This window comes from Phlebotomus papatasi, chromosome 1 (genome assembly GCF_024763615.1).
Source record: "Phlebotomus papatasi isolate M1 chromosome 1, Ppap_2.1, whole genome shotgun sequence".
NCBI classification, from domain to species: Eukaryota; Metazoa; Arthropoda; class Insecta; order Diptera; family Psychodidae; genus Phlebotomus; species Phlebotomus papatasi.
In genome coordinates, this window is record NC_077222.1 from 5,120,544 (window position 1) to 5,142,745 (window position 22,202).

The 22,202-nt window shown below is 33.7% G+C and overlaps 1 protein-coding gene across 4 annotated transcripts in view; it reads left to right on the plus strand.

Moving 5' to 3' along the window:
- Positions 1-22,202, plus strand: part of LOC129798513 (protein held out wings) — an 82,291-nt gene that overhangs the window by 43,136 nt on the left and 16,953 nt on the right. For all 4 annotated transcript variants that reach the window (XM_055841711.1, XM_055841712.1, XM_055841709.1 and 1 more), the window contains exons 3-6: positions 12,143-12,259; positions 16,515-16,655; positions 17,452-17,551; positions 20,721-21,017. In XM_055841711.1, coding sequence (XP_055697686.1) covers positions 12,143-12,259; positions 16,515-16,655; positions 17,452-17,551; positions 20,721-21,017 — 655 coding nt within the window. The remainder of the gene's footprint in view (positions 1-12,142; positions 12,260-16,514; positions 16,656-17,451; positions 17,552-20,720; positions 21,018-22,202) is intronic.

Below are 22,202 nucleotides of genomic sequence, written 5' to 3' on the forward strand. Positions count from 1 at the left end.
AACACATTTTTCTCTTCTCGTTGCACCCGAGTGTTGATTAAAGTCGCTGTATTATTTACTTTTCGAAATTCGAAGTGTCCTGCGTGTCAACATTTCGGAAAATCAAATTAATAGACCTCATAATATTCTTGTCTCATTATTAAATCCCTTTATAAATCACAGAATAACTCCTTAGAAGATTTTTATGACCAGCGCACAATAACTTTAGTTTGTAAACATGTTTTCAAAATTCCCCACGCGAATGAGCGAGATAACAAGATCTAGATCTCACTCACTCTCATTGAAATGTCAAAAACGTGTTTACTAAACAAAAGTCATTGTGCGCTGGGAATTACTGTGGCATTTCATAAATCGACGACTCAGAATATAAGTCGAACAACTCGATTTTTTCCAAAATTTGTTTTATTCGCTTTTTGGATACTTTATACCCTCTACCTTCCCTGTGAATATTATACTTGAAAGATAATTATTTTCAAAGTTATAGATATTTCAAAATCTCAAAAACCCTATACTCTGCATATAAAATCTTAGCTTCAAATCGCTCTCCTGTCAAATTTTCCTTCTGCGAGTTATTCGTTTCTTATTCTGAATGATCGAAATGTTTTCAGCCTTGTGCTAAAAATTAAATTTGAAAATTCGAAATTGCATTTAGATTTCACTAGCTATATCAGCAAATGTGCCAACTGCATTTGTTGATCTAACAGACGAGTTGTTGAACATAAACATTTTGTGCTAATACAATGGCTATTTGCCTTTTAGCCGAGACACTTCTCGAGAATCAAACTCCAGTTGTGACCGCATACAGTAGCTCTTTGAACTGCTTCTTAATGTATTTCACAAATTTTCCCAACTTTGAAAATTTAGTTTGATTTCATTGAATCAATGACATTTTGTGTTAAAAAAATTCCATTTAATTATGATTTCCGAGCGGGGAAATCAGAATTTGGAAATAAAAAGACGTCTTTCTTCTTTCGATGTCCACTTTATTCTCTCTTCTTTCTGTTGATACATGATATTTATATGATTGCTCTCCCTTCGATCTTCTTTGTCTTTTATCAGAGAATTTTATGATCTTATGACGATTTGAATTTCGCAAGAAGTATATTCCTTTTTAAGGTAATATCAACATTGCTATTCTTTGTCAATTCTCAGAAAAATCAATGTAAACATTTCCACATTCTTATGTCGCGTCGATTCAAAAATGAGGACACTTAGTATATGATTTATGATCATGAGACATAATTATTTGTAGTACGACTGTTGAGCCTAGGAGTTGGAGGGAGAAAGCCCGTCCTGACGAAGACTCTTCTATGCCAACAGTATCAATCCCTGTTCAGCTGAGGTGGTGACTTGAGGGGTGCTATAATGGCGGCTAACTTGAAGTTACTATACCGCTATAGTTCCGCTAGATGGGGTTGTGAGTGCTCGACGAGTTATTCCGAAGGCACAATCGAATCTGCTCCTCAGTCGGTCTTCACCAGTGAAGCAAGGAGGACGCCAGATTCAATTGTGCCTTCGGAATAACTCGTCGAGCACTCACAACCCCATCTAGCGGACTTATAGCGATATCATAACTTCAAGTTAGCCGCCGTTATAGCACCCCTTAAGTCACCACCCTAGCTGAACAGTGATTGGTACCATAGACTTAGAAAAGTCTTCGTCAGGACGGACTTTCTTCCTACAACTCATCTAAGCTCAATAGTCCTACTACACATTTGCCTTCTATCCAAGACATTATTATAGAATCAAACTCCAGTTGGAAATGGGACTAATATATAACTAAGTGATGGCGTTCTAAATCAATTTAGACTTTTATGTCTTGTTTCCTATTTGAAAATGTGGACATGAATTTCTGACGAAGGTATTTTAATTTTAAATTTTCCTTGTGGAAGTCTTCTGGAAAATCAATTTTAGCCGAGACACACTTGGGAGGATTCTTTTAAACATAATATTGAAGATCTTAGAGAATTTCCCAAAAATTTGAATGCGGAAGCACTTCAATTTCACAAAGCAAAACATTTCAAATGTTGTCAAATTTATTAGTAGGGGAAAGTGCCCATGCTTTGCACGGTCCCAAGCTTTACAATGACTAAATTTTTCCTATGTTTCTAGATAAATACGACTCCGCAATATATTTTATAAACAAGGCATTTTCTCCTAGTTTTTAAAATATAGAAAAGATGAGTCACATTTATTGAAAAACATACGAAAAATTTAGTCATTGTAAAGCTTGGGACCATGTAAAGCATGGGCACTTTCTCCTATTTCCTCACATAAAATTAAATCAGAAAGACTTTTCTTTAGTAATAGTCCGGTATTGAAGGGTTAAATCATTTTTCCAATTGAAAGAGAAATTGATCTGTTTAAGAGTATTAAGTGATCTTCACGATCTCTCAATCATGTTGCACATAGCATTGAAGATGATCATAAAAGTAGCTGATGGGCTTTTGTTGAAGAAAGAAAGAGGCACGATCGTTAAATGCACCTACACAAAAGATCATTTCAAAAAATAATGATGATAAAATTGTAATGAAAACACTTACAAACTATTAAATCACAACATTTTTGTGTAAAAAAAAAACATTTGCTTAACCACAGAAAATTGATGAAAGATGTGGTGGAATGTCGTGCTGGGAAAATGAGAAGAGGAAAAAAAAGAAGAGATTACTAAATGAAAAAGATCCATAGAGTACAATTTAGTATATTTAAATGAACTTATTCATTGTAGGGTAAATATTCTAATTATTTTCAATGGATGCAATCATAAATGATGCTCTTTTTATGCTCATTTTCTCTAATACAGATCCTCTCTTTACATTTATAAAATGCTGTCCAAGCCTAATAAAATTCAGTGGTAGAGATCATTTCCATTTATGATCACACAGCAATGAGTACATGTTTTATATAAAAGTTGATGAGTTGTGGTGGGGAAATGATAAAAAAGGAATATGCTGCATGTTAATGAGAGGATAGACAATGATTTTATTTTATGTTGACATGGTATTAAATTTGTTACTCATCGGTGTTGTTTGATCTGGCTTAGAAAGAAGCATTCTTAAAATGTGCTGCTGAGAGAGAAAATCCCACAGAGCTCTGGTTGTACAGAAACTATCAATTGAATAACTATTTGTGCACATTGTCTGTAATAATAACTTAATTGTTAGTCTCTCGATCAATGATTGATTTATTGAATTAGAAGAGAGATTATATGACTTGTGTGTTTATCTATTGCTCCCTCAGGGGGAGGGCAAAGTTTCAAGATCATAGATGATCGTGAGAGATCACCATAAGTATATTGTTGACTAAAATTTCATCAATATTGACAAAGTGACGTGTATTTTGAAAATGAAAATATCATCTTCCTCAAAAAGAAAAAAAGAAACACACCCCAACTTAAAAGGGACAGATAATCCTAACCGGCTTATGTAGGTGAGATTCTTAACGTGAGCTAACTCGGAGTGCATGCAAATTCGATTTAGTGCTGAAGTTGGGAGACGCCATTCAGTTATCTTGAATAAAATTCGTGAAATTATACAAATTTTGTATTTAAACCAAAATATCAAGGATTTGGAAAAGTGATATATGGATGAAATGTAGACCAGAATGTTCTCTATAATTTTCCCATAGAACATGATCTCATCGATTACTCAGAAGCCAAGATAATCGAGGTTTTTTGTTTCTTAACTCGTTTTTTCATCCATCAGAGTGCCCCAAGTAGTCATTTGTTGAACTTCAACTATATCAAAGAATTGTTGTATTCTGTGGGACTTTCCATTTAAAACCCTATTTTAAGTGTCTTGGTGGAGTAGAGGCAGTCAAATTGGCATCTGAGTGATTTCAAAGCGTTATTATGGGAAAAATCAATTTTTTCACACTTAAACGGCAAAATCGGAGTGATAGCGTAGTCTGACCGGAAAATGATGTATGGACGAAATGTAGAGACAAATGTCCTCTACAATTATGTCGAAGTAATCATCAAAATCGGTTCAGCGACAGTCGAGATAATTGAGGTTATGTGATATTGAAATTCGTTTTTTGACTGTGGCGCCCCTGGTGTTGGTCCCACGAAGTTCAAATGTTCTAGAAAGTTGTAGTATTTGATGAGATCTTTCGTTTAAGCCCTCATTCATCAAAAACGGTCACATAGAACCGGAGATATGATTTTTTAAATTTTGTGAACTTTGACCCCTCATATCTCCGGTTCTATTGAAACCACAGCGCACATACGCACCATTTTGGAAACGTCCTAGACTGGACTACAACATACTAAAATTTCATTAACTTGCACAATGCCGTTTTTGAGAAAAGTGACTTTGAATTTCGATGAATTTTGACGCTATCACAGCGCCACCTGTGGTGACTTTTTGAACTTCCATCTGAAAGTGCTCATCGAGACGAAACCAAAAAGGTAAAATTTATGTCGATATGTTAATTAGAACCGGAGATAGAGGCCGGTCAATGTTCGAACTTTGACCCCTTATAGCTCGGGTCAGGGGTTATGGATCGACTTAAGGTTTTTTTTGTTTGATAGGTATAATCAACGGCTACAACATACTAAAATTTCAGCCCGATTGCATAAGGAATTTTTGAGTTATTTAACTTTTAAGATTTAAAAATTTTCTTTTTAATAATAGCGCCCCTAGCGGTGGTTTTATGAACTTGCGATGTTAGAAGAGGAAGTGGAATTTCACGAGAGCTTTCCAAAAAGCCCCCACTTTTTAAATTCTGACAATTAGAACCGGAGTTATGGCCATTTTAAGAAAATTTTTTTGGACCCTTATAGCTCGGGTCAGGGGGGTCGGGGGACCTTAAGTTTGGTATTGATGGAAAGCTCTAAGGCCCAGCTATAACATACTAAAATTTGAGCCCGCTCGATGCCATAGGGCCGGAGCTATTGAGAAAACAAAAAAAGGGGGGTCTTCAAAATGGCGGAAGGAGGGGTGGGGGGTGGGGAGTCAATGCACCAAGTTGCAATTTTCATACGATATTTAACCTTTGCCGAAAACCGCAAGTCGATATCTTTTTTAGTTTAGGAGCTATTAAGCTCCAAAGAGCGGCCGGACGGCCGGACGGCCGGCCGGCCGGCCGGCCGGCCGGGAACGTAACTTAGCCCCCCATATATTCGTGATCAGGAAGTGGCGAAACACATTTTGGCCAAGTTTGAGCGCGATCGGAGGACATGAAATTTTGTTAGGATTATAGTAGGTGAGATTGTTAAGAATCTCACCTAATACCTTTTAAGTGCGAAATAACAATGCAACTGAAGCGATTATCGCACACGATCGCGATCGCGGTCAACATGAAAGGAAAATATTTAATGACATACATTGTAACCATTAGGAAAAATTGCATTAGTGAGAAACTGGGCGGAGATTTTTATTTGTGGGTGGGAAAATAATGGAAAAAAGATTGAATAGTTGGTACATTGTTTCATAAATGACGCACTTTTGTGCACTAAAGAAGCCACGATTATCAAAGAGATTACCTGATGATTTTTCAGGCATGTGGGTGGTATTTTTATTCCTTCACACTTCACTTTTGATTATTCTCCCATAATTAATAGCAAATTTAACGCAATTTAGTGAATAATGTGTCGCTCAGGTGCTAAAATGCCACATCATTTGACGCTAAATTGCATTCATTACACTCAGCGGAAAAGGGGACAAAATCGAGGAAAAATATCAATTCTGTGAAGAAAAACTCTGAATTGGAATTAAGATTTACATCTTAGAATAATTGCTTGCAGGAATCTGGGATGGAATGAGACAAACATGAAAAAGTATATGAAAATGAGCGCTTTGTCAATCTTAACACTAAGTACTTAATTAAGGTCTTTGTTAAAGTCCTTAATTTAGGAGTTTGTACTAAGGACATAAAAAGTATTTTCATTAAGTACATAATTAAGTACTTATGATTAAACACTTTCTAAGTAGTTACCCTACTAAAGGATATAAAACATTTATTTGAATTAACATATAATTATCATAGGGGAAAGTACTACTTATTCGAACGTTCATGCCTTAGAATAACATGAATTTTATTTTATTTTTCCTAAGTTACTTACAATATTTCTATCTAATATTAGATATATTATTATCAATTATTTATAATTACGTGGTAATTATGTGTAAGACTCTTAGAGAAGATAAAAGACATTCACATTATTCGAATACATGAACGTTCGAAGGGAGTACAATTTCCCCTATTGCTCCCAAACTGTTAAATTAGTTCGGATGGATTAATTTGTATTTTTCTCAAGTTTCGGCTACTGAAAGACAATGTCCTCAAATATCTTTAAAGAAGTACTCCAAATGCATCTAGATCGAAAAAAAATTCATAGAATAATCGGTTGAAAAATATAATATTTGAAAATGTAGACTCCCGGAAAATGAGTTTATGGAACTAAATGGAAAGAAAGTACTCCCGGAATTTGTAAATTATTACACAATTTAATAATATTTTGAGATTATGTTATCTGGCATGTAATATTGATTCATATTTTTCTAATGGTTAACATGCGTTTTTCTTATTCTCTATTCTAATTTCCATTCTTTGCCGCCAGATGTCACTACTTTTATCCAAAAACATACCTTAATTAAGGACTTAATAAGTACTTATTTGTCTCGTTCGATAATAACCTTTCCGATTTGAGAGCTCTTTCCGGTTAAGGTATTTTCTTTACCGATTCGAAGGTATATGAGAGAGAACTTACCTAAAAACCCGTTGGAATTTCGAACTTTTAAACCGAAGAGTTACACAAAAGTGAGAAAGTTCATGAAAAGTGAAAAACACATTTATTTTAATAAAATTGCGATTAAAACGTTCTGCCATCCTGAAAGTCCACAAAATTACACAAAAATTCACTTTTTGCAGCAAACATTGTTGTTATTGCAACACTGTTGTTTACATTGTTGACAATTGAAGTGTCAAGAATACCGAAATTCGAAATAACAGAACAATCAGCGCCAAAGCGGCCAGTACATGAACTTAAACTTTGGGCTTCCGTAGTAGGTGTTCGAAATTCGAATAGGTTTGGCTTGGCTTTGGAATGACTTTGTCTTGAACGGAACCATTATGGACTTATTTTAAGCACTTGAGCAGGGGGATGACATTAGCCCTGAAAAATGCGACCAGTTTTAGTGTAAATTTTTCCATGTTTTCGTACACATTTCACAAGATATCTGCAAAACTACGTAGGGCGGGCTTCAGACCTAAGACTTAGCCATCTGGCTTAACTTCCTTAATTCCTAATCAGGCAGGATTTTTTAGAAAATTGTTGTTTAGGATTGGATTATAAGGGAAAATGATTCATTACATTTTGAAAACTCAATAAAATTGGGAACTGGGCTAAACCTCCAGTCTGAAGCCAGCATAGGTTGCCAATTTTTTGGATTTTTTGGATATAATCATCTCGAGTAAATAAAACAATAGACCCAAAAATATTATGCTTGATTCTGGACATTCTTCTATTCTAATTTAATGTTTTTTTTTCACTGTCCTAAGATTTTCTTTCTTGATGCTTAAACTTTTCCCTTGATAACTGATTTTTTTCTGGATAGAATACAAATTTTCTTTGATGAAAAATAAGAAAAAATGTGATGCCTAATTTTTTATTTTTTTATTAACGATTTTATTGTTGATATTTATTTAAAAAAATGAACTGAGACAAATACACAGATTGTTAAGACGTTAAGAATATTTCAATTTTTACTATTTGGTTTTATAACATCACTTGCTACAATTATAGTTAATATTGAATTTAATTCATCTAAAATTCTCTATTCTTCTTAAAAAAAAGATATTTCTAATTGTTTTATTTGACATATTCATATTTTATGGGTATAGGAAGTGTTAAAAATTAGCAAAAATGTGGATTTCCTCAATTGAATCTATGTTTATGTGCATGACCTTCTGAAATATTTTTCAACCTGCTAAATCCACCTCTATGTTAAACCTTTAAAAAAAAAAAAAAAGATAATAAAGAGCCTAAAGAGACACACAAAGAATGAGAAACTGCGTGGTTATTGCATTGAAAAAAGCGCCTGTGTATTCAAATTAAAATGGTATATGGAGTTTTGTGAAACGAGTGATTAAAGATGATGAAGAGGTAGGTGATTGTAAAAGGTAGCGGAGGAGGAGGACAAGATCGTTACGTGGGGAGAATGAATGGAGTTAAAGATTGCGCGTAATTCATTCATTAAATAATAAAAAGGCAACACCTCGAAGCAGTGTTTTTTTTTTTTAAATTCATTGCAATAACCGCGTGTGTGTATTTGTGTCAACTCGTGAGCATTTGAAAAACATACCATGTATCCAAAACAATCTTTTTTTTTATTTAATAGTTTTTACTGGAAAATGCAAATGCAGAGAGATTTTTTTGTTGGGGTTTTTTTTTCAGTACAGAAGAAAATTCCACAGGAAAAGGAGAGACAAAAGTAGTATTTTAGCCTCTAATTTATCTGAAACACTCTCTAACAATTCTTTCAAAGTTGTGGCTCTGACACACTTTAATTCTTCCATCACCTCCCTCATTTACACTTTAAATTCTGCTGTTTTCTCGTGCTAGCTCATTTGAATAAATATCACAGTGAACGACATAATTACACATCCACTGATGCTTTTTTCTTCTTATAGAGACTGTATAACAATGAAATAATTGAATTATTCACTGTAATGCAGCGCAAATACCTTTTCTGCGGGAAATCCTAATCACCTAATGATACTCTTTCAACTCAGTTCATCAAATTTTATCTGTTTCCCATTCACTGTGACAGAATATTCTGTAAATAAAGGAGAAAGAACTTAGGGGAATATTGGCATGAATCGCACAGAGTGAACCTTCAAATAACGCAAATTTTCTCTCAGTTTGCAAAGAGCTAGTTCGCCATTTCTTAACCATAGGATAGATATATCCTATGGTTGAGAGAAGATGAGAAATGGTAAGTCAACTCTTTGTAAACAAAGAGAAAATTCGCATCGTTTGAAGGTTCATTCTGTGCGAACCATGCCTACATTCCCCTAATTTTACTCTCTGAAAGCCTTAAAATAGGTTTTTATTTGAAATTGTATCAAAAACATAATTTCGACTTGTCAAATAACCCGATTTTTTGCAAAATTACTTTTTTTCTCTTTTCGGGTACTTCTTGATACCCTCTACCTTCCCAGTAAATATTATAGCGAAAAGTTATATATTCTTATAGTTATAGGGTTTTTTCTAAAAAAGCAAAATCAAACACATTTTTCATTTTAGTCAGGATAAGAGTCGAAGTCGTGTGACGTCATCTTTTTGATTGTCAAGATCATCCCGGCTGACTCCCCCACAGGAGATGAACTCCTGTTTGCTAATGAATAATTTGGAAGTTTTATTTACTGAAATACTTAATGTTAGGACCTTGACAGACTAGAGGATTAGCCGAAAAACGGCTTAGCGTAATTATATTGGAAATAATAGTTAAACTACATTTTCATCATTTTCCACTAAGTCGTCTCTTGGCTTAACTCGTAAGTGTGTCTAAGGCATTACATTTAGTCAGTACAAAATAAAATTTTATCATTACAAAACGTGGTCAGCCAAAATTAAAATTCCACAATAAAAAGTTAAAAAAGGAAGTAAAAAATAATAAATCGTCAGTAAAACATTAAAAATTATCAAGAACATAGGGGAAAGTGCTCTCCCTTCGAACGTTCATGCCTTCGAATAAGGTGAATTTTCTTTTAGTTTTCCTAAGAGACTCACACATTTCTATTAAATATTCCGTGATAATTTAGTGTAAATCCCTTACGAAAACAATATAAATTCACATTATTCGAAGGAATGAACGTTCGAAGGGAGAGCACTTTCCCCTAAATAAACGAGTAAGGAACAAATAAAATTAGAAAAATATAATAAAAACATTGATTGCTTTTATTTTTTATAGCTCATATTTCTGTTTGACTGACTGCTTTTGGTAGAATAGTGTTTTCTTAAATATTGTATAAGTGCCTACACTTTTAAACTCTTTAAAACCCAAAGTAGAATTTTACTTCAATTTTAAGTTTAGCGCTTCATAGCAAGAATTCTACTCAATATTATACTTGTATAAGAAATAACTCCAATGTATAAAGAATTTAATTTGTTTTTCATTTTGTAGAAGAAAAATGCTAGCTAACTTTTCTATAATTTAAAAATAGACCAAAAACCAAAAATGGCCGTAAGAATATCAAATTGGTGTAAAATGTCACCTGTTCTTTTTTATGGAGTTTCGCATAAGAAATGGACATTTGAATGACTTTTACTGCGTAACTAAAAAATTGTCAGTGTATACAGTTATTGAGTTTTGTCACTTGAAAATTGGATCCAAATGATCACAAAAATTACGTGAAAATGTAAAAATCTGTTATAGAAGCCTTGTGAAATGAAAAACAATTGAAAATTTAGTCTTTTGATGAGAATATCTCCATTTGGTATTTTAAGACAATTTTGTATTCTACGTGATTTCTTTCTGTCACGGGTTTTAACGTGTTAAAATATCACTTAAAATTAAATTAATACGAATCCTATACACAAATAGTAGTGTGTATAGGAAAAGGAATCGAAATAATTTTGACAGATGATGCGTGATCTGCCGGGATTCTTTGGCAGCGTGGGAGAAAACGCGAGTTGTTCGACTCTTAAGGCCTCTACACATTGGGAGCAATTTTTGTCAAAAATTGCATTTTTGACAGAATTTTGACGTTTCTGCCTACAGCACTGCAGCCAATTTCCTTCAAAAAGCAATTTTTGACGAAAATTGTGCTCAATGTGTAGACACCTTTATTCTGAAAATTTTATGTGACAGATCAAAAAAAAATTACAACTCGAAAAATGTTAATAATTAATAAAATAAACTTTGTTTTATGAAAATTTTTTTGGAAATAAGAAAGCTATTATCGAATCCTTTCGTTTGATGTACAATATAAAGATAGTGAAATTAAATTAATTGATTTATTAGCGAATTCAAATCTCAGCTTTAAATCGCTCACCTGTAAAAATTGTCATTCGCGACATATTTTATATTCTGACTCAGATTTCAGACTGACTTCTGACTGACTGATTTCTGACTTCAGATTTTATATTCTGACTCGTCGATTTGTATCAAACAACAAAGTATATTTGGAATTCCAGAAAACGTAGAATTCCGGACAAACCAATTTGAAATTCGAAAAACTCTCTTATGACTTTTATGGCGTCTACACACTAGAGAAAATTATGTCCATATTGAAGAGTTTTTCCTACACAAGCGTAAGAAATTTGCTTCAATATGGACATAAATTGCTCTAGTGTGTAGACGCCATTACAGAGAAATTTATGTCCATATTGAAGTAAATTACCTACGCCTGTGGAGGAAAACTGTCAAATATGGACATAAATTTCTCTAGTGGGTAGAGTCTATTAAAGCTTGATAAAAATCAATAAAATAATTTTCAAAGTTACACTAGAATTGTAATATTGTTTAGTTATTAATAGAATATCAAAGTTGAAACTTTGTCCGGAATTTGACATTGTTCAAAAATTCTAAATTTCGTTCTATTTATCAAAGTTCTACCCGAAACCGCACGAAACGCCTTCTTCTTCTCTAAAGATTTATCAGCAATACTAAGCCCACTAAGACGGCGGTGGACGATGCGGAATTACACTTAGTAATTTATATCAACTTTATGTCTTCAAAACAATAAAATCTCATAAGTAATTGTTGTAATAAAAAATATTTAAATAAATATTCATATTTTATTTGAGATCTTTATCAAAATACTTTGCATGTTGTTTTCATTAAAAAGCAAAATTTTTCTTTGTGTATGAGTGAAAGAATACAAAATAGAATAAGATTATCTTATGCTATTAGATATATCTCTAAGATCTAGGTAATTGTGTGAATGAGATCACTGTGGAAAGGTGATTCAGAGTTTCTCAAATTAGACTATATGACTCCCTTATACATTTTAAGAGAGTTTTTTTTTATAAAAAGCCAACTGACTTTTTGGTAGCACTTTAAGACCTTTTACAATCGTTAAAAAGTAATTGTCCAATTTTATGTGATTATTAAACATACAAAACGAATAAAAATTGCATTTGTGTCTGTAACATGCGACTCTAACTTGTTTTTTTTCACATTCTTCTTTGCAGTTCAATTTCGTTGGACGAATTCTGGGACCACGTGGAATGACAGCAAAACAGCTGGAACAGGAGACAGGATGCAAAATAATGGTCAGAGGAAAGGGCTCCATGAGGGATAAGAAGAAGGTGAGTGACATAGAGTTTATTCAACTTGTATGTGTATTTGTCAACCTCACGGGGGATATGTCTCGAGACGAAGATGATGCTCGAAAGAGAAAAAAAGGGTGGTTATAAAGACGAGCTTTTTGACTTCTTAGGTGATTTGTTGGCTTGTGTGAGGTTTAAATCTGACACGGGTTTGTATTAAACAAAAATAGCATCTCGATGCCATATGTTGTGTTATCGCTCCTGGTGAGAGGAAATTGTTGGTGTGCGAGATGAAGATGATTTTCCACCCGCCACACTCTTCTTTATAATCCCATTCGGTGTCTATTTCACATCATGATCACTGTAATTGAGATCTCTGTCTCTCTTTCTCCTTCTGTTTTCTCTATTGAAATAGTGTGAGTGATATCAGAGTTGGAAAATTATTGATAAAAAGTCTAGAGTGTCAAGATATTAAAGAAATTTTTATCTATAGGGGAAAGTGCCCATGCTTCGTACGATCCCAAGCTTCGTAATGACTAAATTTTTCCTATGTTTCTAAATAAATGTGATCCCGAAATATATTTTAAAAACTGGACAAAAAAATTTGATCATTACGATGCTTAAAACAATTTTAGAAATGTAAAAACAAAGAGCAGTACGATGACTTACGTTAAAAAAATCGTAAACTGTAGAGGATTCGAACCCGGAACTCTTACACCGTTTAGCGAGCGCTTTAAAAATTAAGGCATTCTGTTTGGTCAAAACCGAACTCCCTTCATCTAATTGTTGTTCAACTCTTATTTACCCCTTCATGTTTGTAGTATCAGTGTGAGTCTGTGAATTTCGGGAGGATATTCTGTGTTGAAGAGAAATGTTCAGAAATTATCATTCTCTGTGGATGTTTGTTTAGCAAAAGAGCGAGAGAAAAGACTAACGATCGAAGGAAGAGATTCTATTTATAACTTTTTTTTTACAACATTTCTGTGATATCGAATGAGACAGACAAACTACGTGGAAATTGTAATGCTCTTTCACCCATTTCGACTGGGCTAATATTCTCCTTCAGTACCGCATGGTGTTTATTCTGATTATTTCGTTATCACAGCTTTGGTAATCTTGCAGTTCAGTATGCTTTCTACGATCAAACTCGTATTTAGAGGGTGAAGGTTTTGATCTGATTCTTAATATAAAAAAAGGATCTGCCGACCAAAAATTGAGAAGACCAAAGGAGAAGACTATTAGAATTTGTTAGGTTTGACCATGAGGGCTGGGTTAACAAGAGTCGAGTAGGTCATACGAATAGTAAAAAATGTTGGTGAGAACTTACGTTTTATGTAAAGCTTTCAACCCAGTAGATCTAAAGCTTTACTATTCTCCAGAGTTTTCGATACGCTCCGTGGCTTCCTCAGTGATCAAATTATGTCAAAGAATAATAGATTTCGTTAAGTAAGGAATTATTTATAATACAAACCACTGAGGAAAACAAGGAGCGTGTCAAAAGCTCTGGAGAAGAGTAAAGTTTTTGATCTACTGTGTTGCAAGCTTGGAACATTGTGCTCCCGCGTCTGAACAGAGGTTTTCTTCGACAATTTCGGGTAATAATTGAAAGAATTAGATCGCAAGTGCACGCTACTAAACGTTATCCCCATAAAGACCGAGTTAGGAGCGTTGTCATTCTCAAGAACCTTTTTGTCGTCCATCCGTTCCATCCGTCTAAAGGTATAATCATGCTTATCGAATGAGATAAGAAAAATTGTCCAGAAAAGTTTTGCAAAATATTCTCCAGAACCGTCCACGGGATAAACCTAGATCGAAGAGCTTCATGTACAGACTAGACCAATTGAACTACATCGCATTGAAGGTGCATTTCATTATGCAATCCAACGGATTTGTGTTCGGTGACCGTGAAGGCCATTGTTCGCTTAAAATGGACAACAAAATGCTGTTTTATTAAACAATATTTGTTAGTGCCTTGTATGACGATGCTTAGTCTTTTTGGAACGTCCACTCCTTCTATCCGAAATGTTTACATGCCTACAGCTTCAAAGCTCACGACAGTCTAAATTATTAAATACAGCGAGGGTGGTTGACTTCTTTTGCCCACTCGAATGTCCAAACTATACACAGAAAGAAAAATATTTCATAAAATTGTTTGTAAATGTTTGGGAATTCCTATAAAGGACATTTGAAAATAAAAAGTTTGTAAAAATTTGTATTTTTTCTCAAACATTGTTAGTAAAATGCTCACTTGACGAGAATTTTTTATTCTTTTACAAATATTTGTTTGTAAATGTTTGTAAACACAAAGAAAAGTGTTCGTAAAATGTTGTCATTTATTCGTAAAGTTTTGCCAGATAAACAAAAATGTATGGACAAATGTTTGTAAAAAATGACCAAAAATATTCGTCATGTTGTCAAGATACGAAGAATGTTTGTGAAGAAAGTATAAACTTTCAGGAACTTTTTAGGGGGTTATACAATTCACGAGCATATTTTTTCTGTCTAGCACGACTTAATCATGTGCGTAGGGGGGGGGAGGGGTTATATTAAGCTGGGGCTACATTAAAAACGCTATTTTTTCGCATATTTCTAAAGGAAGTTCTACCTAGCCATAATTGCATTTAGATTCTTAATTGTTTTGCCTATCTAAATTGCGTTATGCCGAAAATAGACAAAGGCTGATCCTCGAGAATACTCAGCTGAGTCTAACCTATCATACACTGAGGATTTAGGATCAAGGATTAGCGTTTTTTTGCATAAATTTCTATTAAATGTGCACACTTTGATTGCTGACAAACTTCTTAAGTGCAATATCGATACATTTTTCATACAGATAGAACCAATCTCACCTTCCCATTAATGCATTAAAATTTTGCAACATAGCATACCATTACTCTCCATGTTTTTCACCCTTCGTAAAGTACCCAGAAACACGCAAAGTGAAGTTTTATATTTTTGCCACTGGCGCTGATATCGCCAAACCTTGTAAATTTTACTAGACCTCATGAATTTAGAAGCTCAGCCTAATCCTCCAAATTTTGGGCTGATTCCTAAGCCGATCTCTATGTCTATTTTGGGCTTTACCTTAAGGCCCAGCATCCTTTAGAAATACGTGGAAAATTAGCGTTTTCAATGCAGCCACAGCTTAATATAGCCCCATCTCCCCCTATGATCATTTTATCCTTTTACAAATGTCAATTAGTAAAGATCCTTAATGAGAAATGCATCTAGAGGGTTAATCTCCTAAAGCCGGATCTTATCTTAAAGTTCTTTTTATTTAAGTAAAGTCCTCTCCTCCTCTTCAATGCACTTTTATTGGTTTTGGCCCAGAAACTAACTTTGTTTACAACATTTACAACAAAGAATCACTGCTCCAATAAGCTAAAACAATCTTATCAGTGGTTTTGTTTATGCGACGAAGAAAAAAGGCATCTTGACTCATTTTTCTCGTCGCAGCCACTATGTACAATCAACTCGGGATTTGGGATTTTGTCTGTATATATAAAATGAGTCAGAAATTGTGTGATTTCTGCAGATAGACACATGGTTTCTTGGCTGATGATTGTGTTCCCTTAACGACCGGATTTCGCGCGTGGAAAGATCGTTTTTTCTTGGCTATCAGCGATATTTCCACCTTCACAATTGGGCGCCAGGAAGTTTATTTCGGTGTACGTGTGAAAGAAATTAAAATAAAAAAAATTCTCCTTATCCGAAAAGAAAAAGAGCGATTCTGACGGTAGATTATCTGTTTGTATAGAAAATTCACCAAACGAATGGATGCTTTTTGGGTTGTTTTTTTTTTGCCTTGAGAGTGAAAGAAATCTCTTGCATATATTTAAGATTTTAATATTAAAATTATACGGAGAGTTGGTGGTGTTTATGTGGCCCACTTTCAAACAGAAAGAAAAGAGAGACACACACTGAGATCGTCAACTAAACATGCACAAGGAGGTAGAAAATGAAACGAACGAGACTCTAAATGTGAGGAAAAAAATTAAAATTTTTGTTGATATTTAAACTCATTCATTTTCACGCACTGTTAATTTTTTTGTGTGTTTCTTTTGCGAGAAAAGTGTAATGGCAAAAAAAAAATTAAAATTGCAGAAACTATGAGAGAAGTTGAAAGAAAAAAAAGGAAAAGGGAAAACAGAAGCGTTCAATTTGTGCGGTGGATAATGTAAAGAGCTATAAATTTGTTTTTAATAAATTTATGCATTTGATTTGTTGTTTTTTTTTACTTGTTGTTTGAAAGGGAAAATGTGTTCATTTGGAAAATGTTCTTGCTTTCTTGCAGGAGGATGCAAACCGTGGAAAACCGAATTGGGAACATCTCTCCGATGACTTGCACGTCTTGATTACCGTGGAAGATTCGGAAAATCGTGCCAAAATTAAATTGCAACGAGCAGTTGAGGAAGTTGAAAAACTTTTAGTGCCAGTAAGTTTTATTTTTGGCATCATCTTTGCAACTTTTCATTTTTGAGAAAATCCAAGTGAGAAATTTCAATATTCATCTCAACTATCCCAATTTACTATTGATCAAACAAAATGCAACATCAGACAAAATTTTAACGATTTCACACATCAGCAAAATTTGCAACTTTTCGTACAATTTGGAAGAAATTTAGTTCAATGTTGATGGTGTGACAAACAGCATCAATAAAGAAACTCGTTTTATTTTTTGTTTTTGGTTTTTGTGGTTCTTCCAATATGCGGCAAAAAGCTGCTAAAGTGTTTATATTAATTTTAAATGTGCTACTATTAAAATTTCCGAAGAGTGAGAATTTGCTGATGTGCAAATTTTCTTGGAGCTTTTTGAGGAGTCGATGGAATTTTTGAGCATGAGAAAAATGAGGTCTATTCTGTTGGAAAACTCACTTAGTTCCAATTCATTTAATTTAATTATTTGGTTTATTTATAAATTCCATCTAAGCCATCCGGATGTTTCAACGATTCATTCAAACGATATATACACTGTATTCAAGAACATTTGCTGTACTCAAGCAACAATTTTTGCCTCTTTTACCCCAAAGACTTTGGGGGAACTGTGAAAAAGCTGTTCATATTCGATGGTATCAATCATTTTAATCAAATTACTTTCTTCAAAGTACTCCATAAATTTTGTCATCATTATGATAAAAATCTCACGCTATCACTAATGATCATCAATGATCTTGATGTGATATATTTTAATAGATAATATTATCTTTTGGTTAATCTCGTGAAAACTGTAGCAAGCTGAAGGCGAAGATGAGCTGAAGAAGCGCCAATTGATGGAACTGGCTATTATCAATGGCACTTACAGAGATTCCAGCGCCAAGACAACAGTTGCAGGTATTTTAAATGGTTTCCTTATTGTAAAGGATAAAACACGCACTGATCGTCAAATATGATGAATAAATAAGTAGTTTGTCCATTATTCTTTCTAAGGAAAATTTCAACACCCCACTCTCTAATTCTGCCCCTGATTAATTCTGACCCGGTCTCTCCTATTCGAAAATCTACCTGTTCACAGCTGTAATTCGATTATCTAAAAGTGTCTCGGCTAAAATGTAATTAAAGTTAATGTTCGAAAATGAAACCGAATTTCGAATTTTCGACACAAATTTTCTTTCACAGCTCTGGGAATTTTTGTAAATTAACATTAGAAAATTGTTAATATAGTTGCTCATTAAAAGAACAAAAATATTGTAAAATTTATTTCTTTGATTTTTATCACGTTAAAGGAAAAATTGCAGTCGAAATTTAATAATAATAAGAATAATGGTGGCACAACGTTCCATAGAGGAACTAGGTCTTCTCGCAAGCTAGATTTCCGAGACATCCATTATTATTTTTATCCATACAGAGTTGGGATTGTAAGTCCTATGTCCCGTGGAATCAAGGGAAGTGAGGCTCACTGGATGCAATTGGAATACCTTTAATTCTTCTTCTTAATTTTCGTTTCGAACCCGGGACACTCGCATCATAGATGGAAAACTCTACCATTTGACACTTGACCTGTAGTAAACAGACTCTTTCCGTACAGAAGTAGATCTTCAAAAATTCGAAAATCTATTTGAAAATCCAAAAAAGAGACTTCACACTTCTTAATACTTTCGCAAGGTGGCGGAAGTTACATCCTGTTCGAATTTCGAAGTGCTCAAGTGTCAAAATGTGACAGTCTTTACATTGTTGTGAGGAAAATAACAGAACAACGACGTTTACTGTTCTTGCCCCAGTATCACTCCATAATCACTCAGTAACTCTTGTGCCAGATTTTTAGTGTGATATTTAATAAATTTTCCCCACCTTGTTTGAAAATTTAGTATGAAAATTCGAAATTGAATTTGAATTCTTCGAACTTCAACGATTTTTTGTGCAAATAGAATTCCATTTACCTTTTATCCAAGACACTATTGGAGAATCAAAATCTACTTGTGATTGGGTTCACTGGGTTTTTGCTTCTTTTCATCGCTTTTCGAAGAAGTAATGGAAATGACAATATGACGCCCTCTTGCTTTCGAATCTATAACTCACTGAGTGCAGCGCCTCTAGTGTAAAAAAATCTCAAAGGTGGATAATATTTTCAGGTCTTCAAAAGCAATGTAATTCACAGTATTTACGTGTATTTTATACTAAACTTTAATTTCACTAATGCCTAAACTCATTTTAAATAGATTTCATAAGTTTTAATGAGAGTTTTATTAATAAAAATTCGTATTTTTGATTTTTCATGGCAACAGATGATTTTGATGGTCGATGAAATGTTGAACTTGTTCGAACGCTAATTTTAAATAGGCAATGTTAACGAACAATGTGATATGGAACTGTCAGGAAAAGAACAATTGACCGGTCGATTGATTTTTACTCTTTGCTCAAGGTACTTTAATCGGAAAATTTTACCAAAAATTCTTTTTCTTTTTAAAAACTATTGTCTCATAACACGTAAAAAACATGAAATAAGTGCAAAAATTGATTTGGTGCTATGATTTTTAAAATATTTTTTCCATGTGTAAAAAAGTAATCAAGGCGTAAAACAGCAAACACCACGTAGAAAAGCCCAGTCTGTTCGCTGTGGTGATTGAGTGCCCTACAGCCGGAATTTCCTGAAGTGAAAAGACATTCGAAGATCGCTTTCGAAAGCCAGAAAGACACTTTTTACTTTTAATTTCGTCCGCGTGTTGGATGAAGTACAGTGTCCGCTCTCTAATCCGGATCAGCGTAATCCGCACGAGTTATCGACGGTTACATTTAAAATAATTTTGAAGTCATGCATGCATGTGTCTTCACCAATAAAAATGAATTATACTGTGATATTTTTGTTTAATAAATGAAGTATAATAGCATATAATTCTCTAATTATGTCTTTTTAATCTTCTTTAAAACTTTTATTATATTATAATTGAACAAAAAAACCTTGTAATATATTTTCGAGACGTTGAACAGATTCAAAAAATTCATCCGGATTACGAAGCGGACATCTGTTAAATTGTCTCCCAATCATCCGGATAACAAAGCGGGCACTGTATTTCCTATATTTTCGAAGTTCCTCGAGTGTCAGTATCCATTTCGTTGTAGAAAAAAGACAAAGCAACGATACTCACTATTTCGGTCCCATTACTAAACCCTTAATAATTCCTGCGGAACTCTTTGAACACTTTTTTAGTGGAGTATTATTAATTTTTTTTCAATCTTATATGAATATCTTGGTTTGAAAATTCGTAATTGAGTTTGAATCTTCGAGCATCAACGACATTTTGTGCAAATAGAATTCCACTTAGCTTTTAGCCAAGACACTATTGAAGAATGAAACTCTGGCTGTGACCGCACCCAGTGTTGACACTCGAGATTCTTCGTGATTTCAAGGTAAAATTATCTGATTTTATTCTGCAAGAAAACCACTGTACTGCTCATCTTGTTCACTAAAAAATTCTTCTCAGTCCATTACTAATACTGAGAAACTGGAATAAACTGATATATAAAGTATTACAACGAAAAATCGAAAATTGGTGATAACTATGTGAGAAAAGGGTAAGCCTAGACACAAACCATATAATTGTTTTTCCGGTTTTTCCGTTAATATAAACGATATTGTTATATCTCTGGTTTTGCAAGGTTATTCTTTGATATTATGAACATTTTTAGGCTTATCTGGGATGTGTCTCGACTGTGAAATTTTTATTTGACGATCAATGTGTTTTATCCCTTAATCCTCAATTGCTTTTAATTAGCCAGAACTAAAGAACTAAACGTTGAAGTTTAATTCTTTTGCCCAGAAACGAACCTCAATTGACTGGATGTTAAGTAAATAGATTATAAGTTAGCCTTTGGGTACTTCGTGAGTAAGCTTCGAAAGGGAGAAGTATTTAGGAGGTTTTAAAGTAATATATACCTATATTTCTAATAGCAATTGAGGGTTAATTATGTTTTGGTTGATCTATTCTATGACATTGATTAAATCTAATGAGCAATGTTTTTGCCTTGTGCGCTGTTTCCTGCAACCGTGGCTTAATGTTTAAAGCGGCTGAAGAGGAGTGGCGTCGTCTGGCAGCAAGTGCCGCTGAAACACGTCTTCTCTCACCAGCAATGCCTGGTCTAACAGCCCAGCAACTCCGTACTCCAGCCACTCCCCTGGGAGCCCCACTGATTCTGTCCCCAAGGATGTCAGTGCCAACAACAGCCGCTAGCATTCTGTCGGGTTCGGCTCCACCGACAATTGATCACCCGGGATTGATCTATGCTACGCCATATGGGGACTACACAAACTATGCTCTGGCCGCTGGAAATCCACTCCTCACGGAATACGCCGATCATAGCGGTGGGTTATTTGCACGATAATATTTTATATATATTATTTAATTTTTTACAGTTGACACACACACACAAGCTGTACAATAATATTACCTTTTTTTTTACTTAACACACGCACAAATTCGAGACACAAAGCTCACATGAAAGTAAAGAAGAAAATAAAAAAAACAAGAAATAATCCAATAAGAAACTCAAATAACATGCTGAAAAATTTCTTCTATCTTTCTTTGACATGAAACTTAATTTTCTTGCGTCCAAACCTGACACATCAAATAATCACGTTATAATTAATTTTCATTGAGAATGTCGCAGATGAAAATGCATTGCGTGAAAAGTGTTTGTGTGAGAGAGGGAGAAAGCTGAAGAAAATTACCTCTTCACGCATGCAATATTGTCTTTAGAAAATTCTCAATGCAAATTAATAAGTTGCTGTACTTAAAATGTCGCAAAATTCTGTTACGTGCCATGAATTTATGAGATTTTTATTTTACAATGTAATAGAATATTTAAGCTGCAATTTCTGAGAATTTCGCACATGTTCCACATTTTGTATTTCAATTTTTGAATTTGATTTTTTTTTGGGAATAAATTGATATCCACTCGGGACGCCATCTATACGTCAATGAATTCTACTCTGAGAACAGTTTTGTCAAATTAACAAGAAAAGTTTGTCAAAAGGATGTCAAACAACATTCTTTTGACAAAATTTTAACAAGATCTATTTGTTTATTTAACAAAACTTGTTTTTCAGAATAATTTATTAAATTGCAAAAAAGTATTAAATTTTTTGGCAATTTCTTTAAGAATGAAAATCCGATTTTATGCAAAAATTGCTTTGTTGAAATAATATTTTTTATTAATTCACACTTTCCAGTTAGATTTTTCCCGCAAATTGATTTTACGAACTTCGTGTCCTTCTGAAATAAATCGTTAAAAGGATTTTTTTTTCAGAAGAAAATATAACTCCTTTATTACAAAGTATTTTAATTTGTTTTTATATTTATTTCTTTCGTCTCTTTTGGGACTCTGAGTACCCAAAGCAGCATATGAATGTTCTGTGACAAACATTGTTTTTTTAATTATTCAGAACTGATAAAAATCCTATTCTTTTGGATGATTACAAACTATAAGGATGTCCAAATGTAAGATATTTTTTGTGGGACCTCAATTAATTCCTGAGCTTAGATATTTT